Source organism: Triturus cristatus, chromosome 1_1, assembly GCF_964204655.1.
Source record: "Triturus cristatus chromosome 1_1, aTriCri1.1, whole genome shotgun sequence".
NCBI classification, from domain to species: domain Eukaryota; kingdom Metazoa; phylum Chordata; class Amphibia; order Caudata; family Salamandridae; genus Triturus; species Triturus cristatus.
In genome coordinates, this window is record NC_140579.1 from 199,138,511 (window position 1) to 199,151,291 (window position 12,781).

General features: G+C 42.9%; 1 protein-coding gene across 1 annotated transcript in view; it reads left to right on the top strand.

Annotated features, from left to right (window-relative positions):
• RASSF5 (Ras association domain family member 5) overlaps positions 1-12,004 on the top strand; it is a 260,582-nt gene extending 248,578 nt beyond the window's left edge. Inside the window, exons 4-5 of the mRNA XM_085624120.1 lie at positions 7,843-7,958; positions 11,399-12,004. Coding sequence (XP_085480246.1) covers positions 7,843-7,958; positions 11,399-11,551 — 269 coding nt within the window. The 3' untranslated portion in view covers positions 11,552-12,004. The remainder of the gene's footprint in view (positions 1-7,842; positions 7,959-11,398) is intronic.
• The last annotated feature ends 777 nt before the right edge of the window (positions 12,005-12,781 follow it).

The window sequence follows — 12,781 nt, forward strand, 5'->3', positions numbered from 1 at the left end:
ACAACTTTTCGAAAGCATCTTATTTTACCTGCTCACCCGCTGCAATTACAATACCGGGCTCATATGTAGACGCAAACTAAAGAGTACTGAAGCCACTCTGTTATTCATTTGAGTACCCCGTTCTCCCTTCCTGCACATATATCAACACAGACAGGTCACTTCCCTTACATGTAGGTGCTACTGCTTGCATCATCCGGCATCTCTCACCTTTCTAGAGGTTGCAGAGGGATCCTGGTGTTGGGGGCCTACAGATGCACACGGACCGACCCAGAGCTCTTTGACGGCTTCAGTCAGGGGGAGCCAGGCAGCGAGGGTTCCAGGCCTCCACATTGGTGGTTTTCGCCTCTCGGAGGCGAGCAAGGGTTCCTCCTGACCACCAAATGGCACCGGTCGAGGTTACAAGATCATGCACTTAGCCCCCACAGCACCTACTTCAACGGGATGAGTGGGTGCTCCTTTACACCGGAGGGAGATTGGCAGTAAAGGCCGCAGGCGCTGCGCCCCTCCCAAAGATCTTCTGCCACTTACTCCTCCTTCTCCTGGGCTCACCCACGAGGCTTCTGCAGTTTATTGTGGTCACATCAGAGAGCCTTACCCAAAAGAACAGGTGGCTTTATTAAATACACAGGAACTCGTACCTCGATATCAGAGGGAGAGACTTGAATTACCTGTAAAAGCAGTGACATTACAGAAAGTTGCCGAGCTATGTAGCTGTGGCAATTACGTACCTGAGGCGGGGGCCAGGCTGCAGTGCTAAGGCACCAGACAGACCACCAAGTCAGCTGCGAGTTGGTCCGGGTGATCATTACGCTGCTGTGTGAGATCCCATCTGGGCTGAGAGGCACAATGCAGTGGGAGTTGCAGCAGTCTGTGCAGGCATGCCTGCGCCCCTGTCCTATAGGTATGTGTCTAACATAGTGTGCCCTGCAAGGCTGTCTCTGCAGGCTGTCTCGGCAGCAGCGATTGGTCAGTGACGCTTGTGACATCCTGAGTTAATCAAAGGTGGTGCCCCCGGGTGTCAGGTGAATATTATACATTGTAGCCAGCTAAGCGAGTTGACCCATCCCTCAAGCCTGCCACAAGCAGTGGGGACGCACTGCTTCCAGCTAACAACTTTACTCTGTCAGTGTGGAGTAAATTATCAGCGCTTGCTCCAGCTTGCTTAGCAGGAGCTATAAATGAGTGACAATGCATTTCAATGTGGTGATGCAGACCACCACACTAAAATGTGTTAGTCTAACACCTGCTGCGTGGTGTTTGGCAGGGTTGAGTGGAACCCTGCCTGGACTGCAGTGAGATACAGCCGGATGCTGCCTTCAATGGAGAGGCATCACACTGGAGCTGGCCTGTCCTCAGTGATGACACACTGGAAGAAGGCCTGCATGATTTTTGTAGAGTTTGCTCAACTTTGCCCACAGACAGCAAAAGAAGGGTTTGCAGGTGAATCTGCCAACAAAAGTAGATTTTGTGGAGTTTTACTCCCTCAAAACTTACTTAGGGGTGTTTCACCAGCATTTTTCTTAAGCTTTATAAACTTCGTAATGTTCACGGAGTTGAAGACCTTTACCAATGTACAGCACTGTCTGTAAGCCGCCGTCACTGTGAGCTGCACTTACCGGTGTGTTATACGTCGAGCTGGGTTTACAGCAATACTGTCACGCAGGTGGTTGCTCTAACTGCAGTGTAATGACACTGGGAGCTACTCAGGCTGAAGTAACACCAGGCTGGGAGGTGCCCCCACGCTGTCATTCAATACTGTGATTTGCCTCCACAGCAATCGCAAACCCTTTCCTGTCGCTATAAGACATTGAAACCTGTTTTCATGGAATTTACATTGCAGATACATATCACTGGGCTTCCCTCGGTGAATAGGAACTGGACTTGAAGTTCTCTTTATTGCACTATAATTTACCTTTAGTGCAGTGGCACTCAACTGAGATCAGCCCTTCATGCAACGGTGAGTCGCTAAACACTACCCTTATTCCAGTGACTTTATTGTGAAGGCAGTGACACTGGGCACGACCCACATTGCTTCACGCCGCACTGAGAGCAGAATGATGACATCACACTGCACTCCCATTGCTATTGTGACATTACTCAAATGACTGTCTTTACTGCAGTAACATGCGGACACCGGTTGTTAATGCAGGACCTTTGCATTGGGATCTGTCACTAGTGTAGTGGCGTGGCACGCAGAGTTACCCTCACTGCAGCAATATGCGAAATCAGACCAGGGCCTACCTTTAGTGCAGTGATATCAGAAAGAGAAAAGAGCTACAGTAGCAGCAGTGACAACACACTGAGAGCTGCCTTCACTGCTGTATTACTGCACTGGGAGTAACCCGTGACACCCCTCTATGAGTTTTTGTCACTACAGTGACTATGCACTGCATGTTGCTGTCACTCCAGTGGCATCATAAAGAGAAAAGAGCTACTCTGACAATGGTGATACCAAACTGGACACTGCCTTCATAGGGGTAACATTGCGCTGAGTAGCCAGTACTGCACTGATACAAGTCTATGAGCTTTTATTGTTATGGAGACTTTGCACTGGAATCTGCACACTCTGCAGTGATATCACAAAGAGAATTGCCCTTACTATAATTGTAATACAACACATTTGTTTCTACTGGAGTGGCATTGCACTGGAGGTAGCCTACCTACTGTGAGATGGCACTGTGAATTTGTTTGAAAGCAGTGAGATTGAACTTCTCTTACTGCAGGACAAACCTTGAAACATCTTCATAAAACCTAGAGGCCTCATTTAGAGACAGGGTATAAAGGGGGCGTGTTCCAGCTGCTCCAGTCTTAGTTCCTGCAGAAGGGGCGGAATGTTCTAATAGCATTCGGCTTAGGCCTTTAACACTGGAGTGGGCCTTTAATGGCCGGGAGAGTAGAAACTCGGTGCCACCTTACTCCTCTTCCAGTTCTTCCAGTGTCATTCTTGTCTGCTTTCTTCATGCCTGGGATAGGTATGTATGCCCTAGTGCTAGCGGATATGAATAAAAGCTCAAAAGTAGTTTGAGTACTTTGATAAACTTCTCAGCGAGACGGGGCATTACTTTTTTGGTTTTGAAAGACAAACTCCCGCTTTAGAGGTTTCCCTTTGATTAAAAGTTGCCAATCAGTCTCTATTGCTCACTTAGGATGGTGGCCCAAGCGTCAAATCTGTTTTTTGCTTCTGCCACCACCAAGGCAGAATACCATTTGGTACAATGTTACAGCCAAACAGGTGGGGAGCTCTGAAGTTAGGCAGTGCAGCTCCCATGGGCCCACTCGTCAATAAAATAGGCTTGCAGGCTCTGATAGAGTAGAGGGAAATGTGCAAACAGCTTGGAAGATAACTGCTAGAGGTGATGCAATGGCTCCCTCCATTGGGTCCACTAGGACAGGCCCATGCTGCCTCGGCGGCGCGGGGGATGGGGGATCCCAGGTAGCCCAAGGTCTATGAAATTGTGAGATATAGGAGACTGAGGGGCCCCATCATTTGGTGTTACACCACTGCACCAGGGTGCAGAAGTAACCTTACCAAAAATGGGGGCCGATCAGTCACCCAGTCTACCGAGAGTGATATTCCCCCCATGTCTGATGCAATTGCCTCTGTGAAAATCTGCGAGGAAAGAGGGATTTTCACAGAAATCTGAGGATAGTTGAGAAATGCTCTCAGTATGTTAGGGAGACTAGATAAGTGACCATTTATAATGTAACCCCGCTATTGGAGAACATTTCTACATTCCAGCACCCGACATTGGCAAAATTTATGCCAGACATTCCTCTATGAAAGACAACCAATCACCCACAAAGCAGCTCCTCCCATGGCAGGTGCAGCCACTACAATGAAGAATCGTTCACTGACCTGACGAGAACCCCAAATGTGCACCATTGTCCACCTCCGACTTGGTTTAGGCAGAATGTCCCCCCAATGATAGACAGAATAACTTCCAGCCTAGCTTTAAATCAGGCTTTAAATGTTCAAGTCGTATTTTTTTATATCGGATAATGTGCCAAGGACCTTATTGCTAGTGATGCATTACAAGTGTCACCATTGATTCTTTCACTTACAATACAACGCGGCTCACACGATGTGCCATGTGCCATGTGAGATATTTTGGTGTAAAAGGATCCTGTTTATACCTTTACAGCGTTATAATGTAAGGAACGGGCTTCTACAGCATCCATATAGATAGCCAGTGTACTGCTTGTATGGCCTTTCCCCAGGGGGTCTGAGAGTGAACATTGGCCGTTTGTAGGGTTTGCCTTCACAGTGCTTGCACTGTGCTTGTGAAATCTCTTGTAATTAATATATCTTAAAAGGGGGCTCTTACCAGTTCCCATCAGCGATATACTGTGTTCATTCGCTTTTGTGTTGAACTTTCTTTTTGTTCACTTACCCACTTACCCTGGATGCACACATTTACGATACTTCTACTAAAGCTGTTCCCATTGTATAAGCCCCATTCACTGTCTCTTCCTACAGTATCCTGGAAAGCTTGCTTTTTATTACTTAATTGTGTAAAGCAGATGCTTTAATCTTAGAACATTTGTGGCATTTCCTATTCATGCCTCAGTACCTTTCTTTGCACATTGTAGGCATTATCAGATCGCTTTTTTGAACTTAATCTATTTGGTCATTATGATCAAATTATAAATGTTGTAATAAAAATTGCATGTTAGAAATAAAGTTAATATACAAGAGCTATACTATATTTTACTACTAAAAAGGCAGCAACAAGGGCAGTTAACTTACAGACAACAGGGTCATCATTTGAATGGTCGAACAGAAGGGAGATGGGAGCACACTGCTTCTCCTCCCAACACAGTTCACCCCTTAGCATTATGGTAAATGCAGTTCACTTTGAATACCTACTTGAATTTTTGCTGAAGTGTTTCACCAAAGTTGGTGCAGGTTAGTGCCGTGAATCTCTAGAAATGTGTTTTTTGATATTATCCTTCATCAGTAGAGATAACAAGCATTTGCAATGCAATAGGTCTTGCATTTGCACGAGTTTAAACTACTTAAACTCGCGTAAATGCGAGACCTATTGCATTGCAAATGGTTACGTTTAAAACTGATCACGGCGCCATTTCAAGGACACCGCACTCGGTTTCCTTTTTTTTTACTTTAACACTGAGCACAGTGTCCTTGAAGCGGGCGCCGCGCTCAGTTTTAAAGTAAAAAACCAAAACCAAACTAATAGAGCGTGGTGTCCCAGAAGTGGACGCCGCGCTCAACATGAATGTTCAATATAAATAAATAAAGTGAGCGCGGCATCCCTAAAGCGAGCGACACGCTCATTAAAGTAAAAAAGCATGCAATTTAGAGCACATAGGGCTGCAGCCACCAATATCCCCATTAGTGTCCATTTTCAAAATAGTGCTCACCCACCAGAAAAAGCCCACCAAGTAACAAGCCAAGTGAAAGGTCCAGTCCTTATCGACGTTAACAATTGGAGACAATGCGGTACCAAGGCGGGACTAACAATTCTCATAATCAATCAAAAGCCAGCATTTTTGAAGGACAATGACACAAAGCTAATCACAAATATGGGCGGAGAGTGGACAAGGCTTCCACAGCATACCCTACTACAGCATGCCTCGCAGAGCGAGCAGTGCATGCACGCTGGCGCTGCGCTCGACCTAAAAAAGCTAAATTCATCTGGGGTTGTTGAGAAAGCTGCCACAATCCTCTCAGGTCTCAGTACCTCTCACAGGCGCACAGGTGCATTTCCAAAAGCTCGTCAGCTCAATGGCTCAAGGGAGCCTTTTCAAACAGAAGGGGATGGGAGCACACTGCTTCACCTCCCTGCAAGGTTAACCTCTTAGCCTTATGGTAAATGCAGTTCACTTAAATGCTTACTTGAATTTTTGCTGAAGTGTGTCACCAAAGTTAGTGCAGGTTAGTGCTGTGAATCAAAAGACACATGTGTTTCTGGATATTATCCGTCATCAGTAGAGAAGCACCAGGCCCAAAAGTTGTCAGAACTCCTCTAAACACATATAATTGCTATATATGACTACTAAACAGGCAGTCACAATTTCAGTTAAATGGGACTTGGTTTGAATGGTGCAACAGGTGCACTGGCACTTGAGCCAAGAGCTCTAGGGACCCCACTAAACCCAGATTATTGCTCAAATTAAAAACTAAACAGGCAGTCACAAGTGCAGGTACCTTGCAGACAATAGGGTCATGATTTGAATGGTGCAACAAGTGCAGTGGCACCGTGCCCAAAAATTGACAGAACTCCTCTAAACACTTAATATTGCTATATTTTACTACTATACAGACAGTCACAATTGCAGTTATCTTGCAGTTAAAAAGGGGCTTGATTTAAATGGTGCAGTGGCACCCGGGCCAAAAGTTGTCATAACTCCACCAAATATTGATATATTTTACTATTAAACAGGCAGTCACAAGTACAAGTATCTTGCAGGCAACAAGGTAATTATTTGAATGGTGCAGCAGGTGCTGTGGCACCAGGCCCAAACGTTATCAGAACTAAAAACCTAATATTGCTATATTTTACAACTAAACAGGCAGTCACAAGTGCAGTTATCTAGCAAACGCTAGGATGATGATTTCAATAGTGCAGCAGGTGCACCAGGACCAAACGCTCCAAGCACTCCACTAAATACCGATTATTGCTACATTTTACAACTAAATAGACAGTCACAAATGCAGTTATCTTTCAGGCACTACGGTCATGATTGGAATGGTGCAGCAGGTGCCGGGGCACCGGGCCAAAAAGTTGTCAGAACACCTAATTTTGCTATATTTTATTACTAAACAGGCAGGTACAATTGCAGTTACCTACCAGGCAATAGGGCCATTATTTGAAAGGTACAGGATGTGCAGTAGCACCAGGCCCAAAAGCTCTAGGCACCCCACTAAACACCTAATATTGCTATAGTTTACTACTATACAGGCAGACACAATTGCAGTTATCTTGCAGTTAAAAGAGACTTGATTTGAATGGTGCAGGAGGTGCAGTGGCACAAGGGCCATAAGCTTTAGGGACAATATTGCTCAATTTACTACTAAACAGGCAGTCACAAGAGCAGTTATCTAGCAGGCACTAGGGCCATGATTTTAATGGTGCTGCAGATGCTGTGGCATTGGGGCCAAAAGTTGTCAGAACATCTCTAAACATCAAATAATGCTATATTTAACTGCTAAATAAGCAGTCAGAAGTGCAGTTACCTTGCAGGTACTAGGGTCATGATTTAAATGGCGCAGCAGGTGCAGTGACACCGGGGCCTAAAGCTCTAGGAACCCCTCTAGACACCAAATATTACAAAATTTTACAACTAAACAGGCAGTCACAAGTGCAGTTTCCTCACAGGCAATAGGGTCATGATTTGAATTGTGCTGCAGATGCAGTGGCTCCGGGGCTAAAAGTTGTCATAACTCCTCTAAACACCAAATATTGCTATATTTCACTACTAAACAGGCAGTCACAAATGCAATTATCTTGCAGGCACTACGGACATGATTTGAATGGTGCAGCAGGTACAGTGGCACCGGGCCCAAATGATGTCAGAACTCCTCTAAACACCTAAGTTTGCTATATTTTACACATAATATTGCTACTACATCAATTCTATTATTTCCCTCTTTCATTTTCCAAAATGTTACTATTTCTTACCTACACTATACCACTAGTAACAGCACAAAATATTGCCTTTTTGTACACAAACAAGTCTTAACACTTTAGCAGACTTTCTGTAACTTATATTGTACAACTACTCAGCAAGCTACAACTTACTACAAAAAACAGCTTATTATAAATCACATAGGTGAAATCTAATGCATTTACCAGTGCTTGTTTCTCCTGTTTCCTGTAGTGCTGTTCCAGAAGCTTCCAATCACAGAGCTTCCCTTGTACTTGCGGCTGCTGGCCGGCCCAGACACAGATCTTCTAAGTTTTGTACTGAAAGAAAATGAAACTGGGGAAGTGGAGGTAAGAAGGCGGAATGCTGTTATAAATCAGCTTTTTTATTTTTGGTGAAGGGGGGGAGGCATTGCTTTTTTATATTATTCAGGAATAATGTCACTAGGTTTCCTGAGATGTGTAGAATCTCATCTCCTCTCCTTTGTACCAACTCCTTTGAAGTTTGTATACGAGTCCCTGGAAATTCGAGGTCACATTTACAAGGGGATATCGCCACCAAAATTTCACTTTTAGCTATGTCCTGCTGGCGATATCCCCTTCTCCTTATTGACAAAGCGGCGTAAAGCCACAATGTGGCTTAATGCCACCTTGTAAGTAAGGCCCCTTTTCACGCTTCAGTTAGCGTGAAAGGGGCGTGAAATGGGTGTTGCAGTGGGCGTTACGCCACAACACCCATTGCTTTTTAACACTTCTCCATATTTACATGGCTGAGGCAGCACCAAAAACTGAGGCAAGGTAATACCTGGTCTTAGACTGGTGATACAAGGAGAAATGATTAATTTCTGATCCTTTTTTGCTCTTTCCATGTGTGCTGAAAAGAGCAAATTGCCTGTCAAGGCAGGGAGGTGTCCCTTCCTGCACATAAACAATCGCCCCTGCAGCAAAGGCACACTTGCAACATGCTGCAAGGGTGTCTGCGCTGATGCTTGGCAGCTTGAATAGCGCTAGGGAAAACACAGGGGTGCGCTGTAATTTTGTAAATACAGCACATCCCTGTGTTTTAAAAAAGTCAGAGCGCTGCCTTACAAATTTTGGCATAACACCCTGCTCCAACATTTTGCTGTAAATATTCCCCTCAGTTTTGACCAGCAGCAAAATTGTTAGAAATGTGAACAATATCAGGAAATAGTAGTAGGAAACAAGAGTCACCCAAAAGTCAGATGATGCAAGACTGACTCAGTCCCAGCTCTACTGATCTCAGAGAGCTACAGGCCTGACAGTAATGGTGATTGTCTAAATTAAATTGTCTAAATTAAAAATGCATTAAATATTGTTGATTACATATGCACCAGAATGTTTACACAGACACACTCTCTGATATTGTGAGAAAAGAGCATAGTACCTTATTAACAGTACAGGTAAGAATGGAAAAGACTTCAACTACCGGTAGCATGTGATAACATAGGGGCATATCAGCGACAACCGGCGATAATTATCGCTCAGCGCTCTTAGCGTGAGGATAATTATCGCCGGGTAACGTGGATTTTTATCGCTGAGATAGCGTGCTATTAGCAACGCTTATCTCCTCAGTGATAAAAATCCTTGTGCTAACTGCCTAACGTGAGATTATCGCTGGAAACCCAGCGATAATCTCACGTAGTTTGGCGTTAGCTTGCTGATAGGGACTCACAAACTTAGCCATGATATCCACCTTCCATAGGATATCATGGCTAAGTCAGTCCTGAAGCAGGCGTAAGGAAAGTAGCGATAACAGGGCTTGATGATAGGAGAAATGTCGCTTAGCGACATTTCTCCTGTCATGTTAGGTCAGGAACGCCCACTTTGCATCTCATTAGATGCAAAGCTGGGCATTAGGAATCCCCACGCTAAAGCAAGGTTTCACGCGTTAGCGTGGCCTTGCTAATTAGGCGATAAAATTATCGCTGCTTTTCGGCCGAAAACGGCCGCAAAAGCGGCGATAATTTTTTTTATCGCCAGCTTGTAAATATACCCCATAGTTTGTCCAAAAGATCCTGTACAAAAATTACTTTTCAAAAACATCTTTTACAATAAAATCGTTTTCCACATCCTAGACCAAATGAATCATTACATTTGATGGCACAAAAAATGAAATTTATCTTTTTTTAATTTGTATTTATTTGTATAAAATTTATATTACATTTTTTTTTATTTGTAATTTGGCAGCACATTTTCAAGATGTAAAATTCATTAAGATTTCACTGAAGTACATTTTGGAACTAACTTAAAACATATAAATAATTTCGAATGGTGAATGAACATTTAAGAATAAATAGATAAACTAAAAGAGAAAAGGATACATATAAAATTATATGTATCTTTTCCCCTTATTTATACAGATACAGATATATAGATATATATATAATCCTGCAATAAAGGATGACATAGATACTCCTGGATACTCGATGTAGGTTTAATTCAACAAGTGAGCGGGTATTTTTGCGGGTGGTATCAACCTGTTATACATTAGACTATGTAACATTTTCTGTGGGCGCAATTAATTTATATAAACAGAGACATATGGAGTCTCGTCTAATACACCGCATCCATATCACAGAGCAGGGACGTTTTGTACCATTACAGTGATTGCCGTATTATGAATTATTTTATATCATGTATCATATTATACATTTTAGCATGAATAGGTTCTGTACTGTTAAGAGGCATGCTATTTAAAAGGATCTTGAATAATTTCTGCATATGTTACAAAGGCGGCTCTCTGCTTTTGTATGCACTTATCACTCGATTGTAGTCTTTTGTTTGTATTGATGACCATGAACATGTAAATGGTCTTGTCAGCCTCTATCTCTTACTGTGTTCAAGGCTATGGCTGAAACGCATTGGGAGGGGTTTCACTTGTTGAAATACACCTACATCAAGTATTCAGGAGTACCTGAGTAATCCTTTATTGCAGGATTATTTGTATTTGTTATATAAGGCTACTGGAGCCCAACTCAGACCACCGCATTCAGAAACCCCTGGACTGCGGGTTTGTAACTTTGCTTATATATCTGTGTCTAGATCTATTTACTTATAGATATAAATATACGTAGAGAGATATATACAGAGAGAGAAAACACAATATGGAAATACACATATGAAAGGGGATTTTAGTTGCCAGTCTACCTACCAAAAAAGAGACAGGACGCATATATATAGTTTGTGGTTATAGGTGTTTGTATGAATAGAAATAGATATGTAAATAAGAGTAGCTAGACATACAAAAAACTAAAATCAAAGATGTTAAGGGGAGGTTGAAATCTATGACAAGATGGTTTGGGCATAATAATACACTGCATAGAAGAACAATGTTATTGTAAAATACGTTTTTTCAAATGGATTTTTTTAAACAATGTTTTGGGAAACGATATTATTTATGATATGGGACCTGACTACAGTTTTACCTCTAGACCTAAGCTGTGGTAATTCAGCCTCAGTCCATTCATTTATGTTGCTGTCACAACACAAAACAAGTTGCTCCGGTTCAAATTCTGCAGTATAAATTCATGTTCGAATGATGTCTTCTCTACAACCTAAAATATTGAGGTAATTTTGTCACTCATTGGGTGCTCATTTGGCAAGATGGAGGTGATCTTTACAGCATAAACGTCGTAGATGCTAGATGAAAATGAGTCTCTGCCTCTCTGATTGAGGTTGGGCAGGGAGGGATGCCTTTAAAGCTCATATGTGGCACAAGACATGGATTCCGCCAGAAAGCTGATCTCCTTTTTCTTCTCTCATTCTTATAGTGGGATGCGTTCTCAATTCCTGAGCTGCAGAACTTCCTGATGATTCTTGAAAGGGAGGAAAAAGACAAAATCAAGCAAGTACAGAAGAAGTTCAGCTCTTTCAAGCACAAACTGCAAGAGGCCTTGAGGGAAACTGAAGGCAAGCCAGGCTAACCAGGATAGTATTTACAGACAGTGGACAGCACCAGCCACACTACGCGTTACAAAAAAAGCACACACACAAACTGCATCTTTCTCTCAGAATGCTGAGGGCCCCCCAGTCATCCACAGGAGGAGGCAATGCTTGGTCAAGACACCAGATTAAAATCAATATTACGTCAGCAGCGAATCTGCTGGCTGAATGATGCCAGTCCTGCATAAGAGTGAGGGAAACTTTGTTTTCTAATGTTCTTACTTGAAGTCATTTGCAATTTGTCAGTGGTGAGCATGGCTTCCTGGTTACAGTCAGATCTCATTTCCTGGATCATGATGTGGAGAGATGAGTGGTTGCCTCAACAATCGAGTGGGAAAGGCGAGGATGTCAAGCACTCGAGTGAGCATGCTGACTTCACCACGGGGCCAGTCAGTGCCTTGCTTCTGTGCTTGGCAATAAATATGAGAATTGGACTTTTGATTAGTAATATACATATATTTATAGGTATTGTGTAAGTGTTATTGTATTTTGGTGAGAATGCACTTATCTCTGAGAATGTGTCACGGGTCTGTGTGCAAGAACGTGGTACTACAGTGCCCACCGCATATATTGGGGTAAATGCTTTCATACCAATATTATGAAAAAGAAGATCTAGCAAGCACTCCTGCTTCTTGCTTATTGCTGTATTGTCTGCTATGGGATATTTCAGAAGAGTCGCTGAGGTATCTAGCTGGATTTACTAGTGGACTTGGTTGAAGGATGGCACTTCTGCTGACATCTGTTCTTGCTTTCCAGTGTTGCTTATTTCCTTTAATGCACAGAGATTTATATTTATTTTTTATTTATTTCCATTGCGCCAGCGAAGGTATCTGTGGGACATAAGGACCCTTATTTACTAAAGGTTGTGCTGGAGTAATCACAACAGACCATACTTTAGCTCTGTACTTGCAGGCATTTAACATGGTTAGTAGATTGATAATGTGCTTTTCTTCATCAGGCGAGGCCCCCAAACTCTAGTAAACAAAGCCTAAGATGTCTACTATTTCAATGCTGGTGTCCCTGAAATATGGTGGATTTTGTGCTGGAGGAAAATTCGCTTTTCGGAACAATACAGAAAAAGCAATAAGTTTCTCAACAATAAAAAAGATTTAAAATGGCAGCTCAAATGTACTGCAGCAAATTTCTGTAAAAGCTCCCCTGGAGTCTGAAAAGTTGTGGTTGCCCTTTGAAAAGGTTGTTTGTGCAGATCT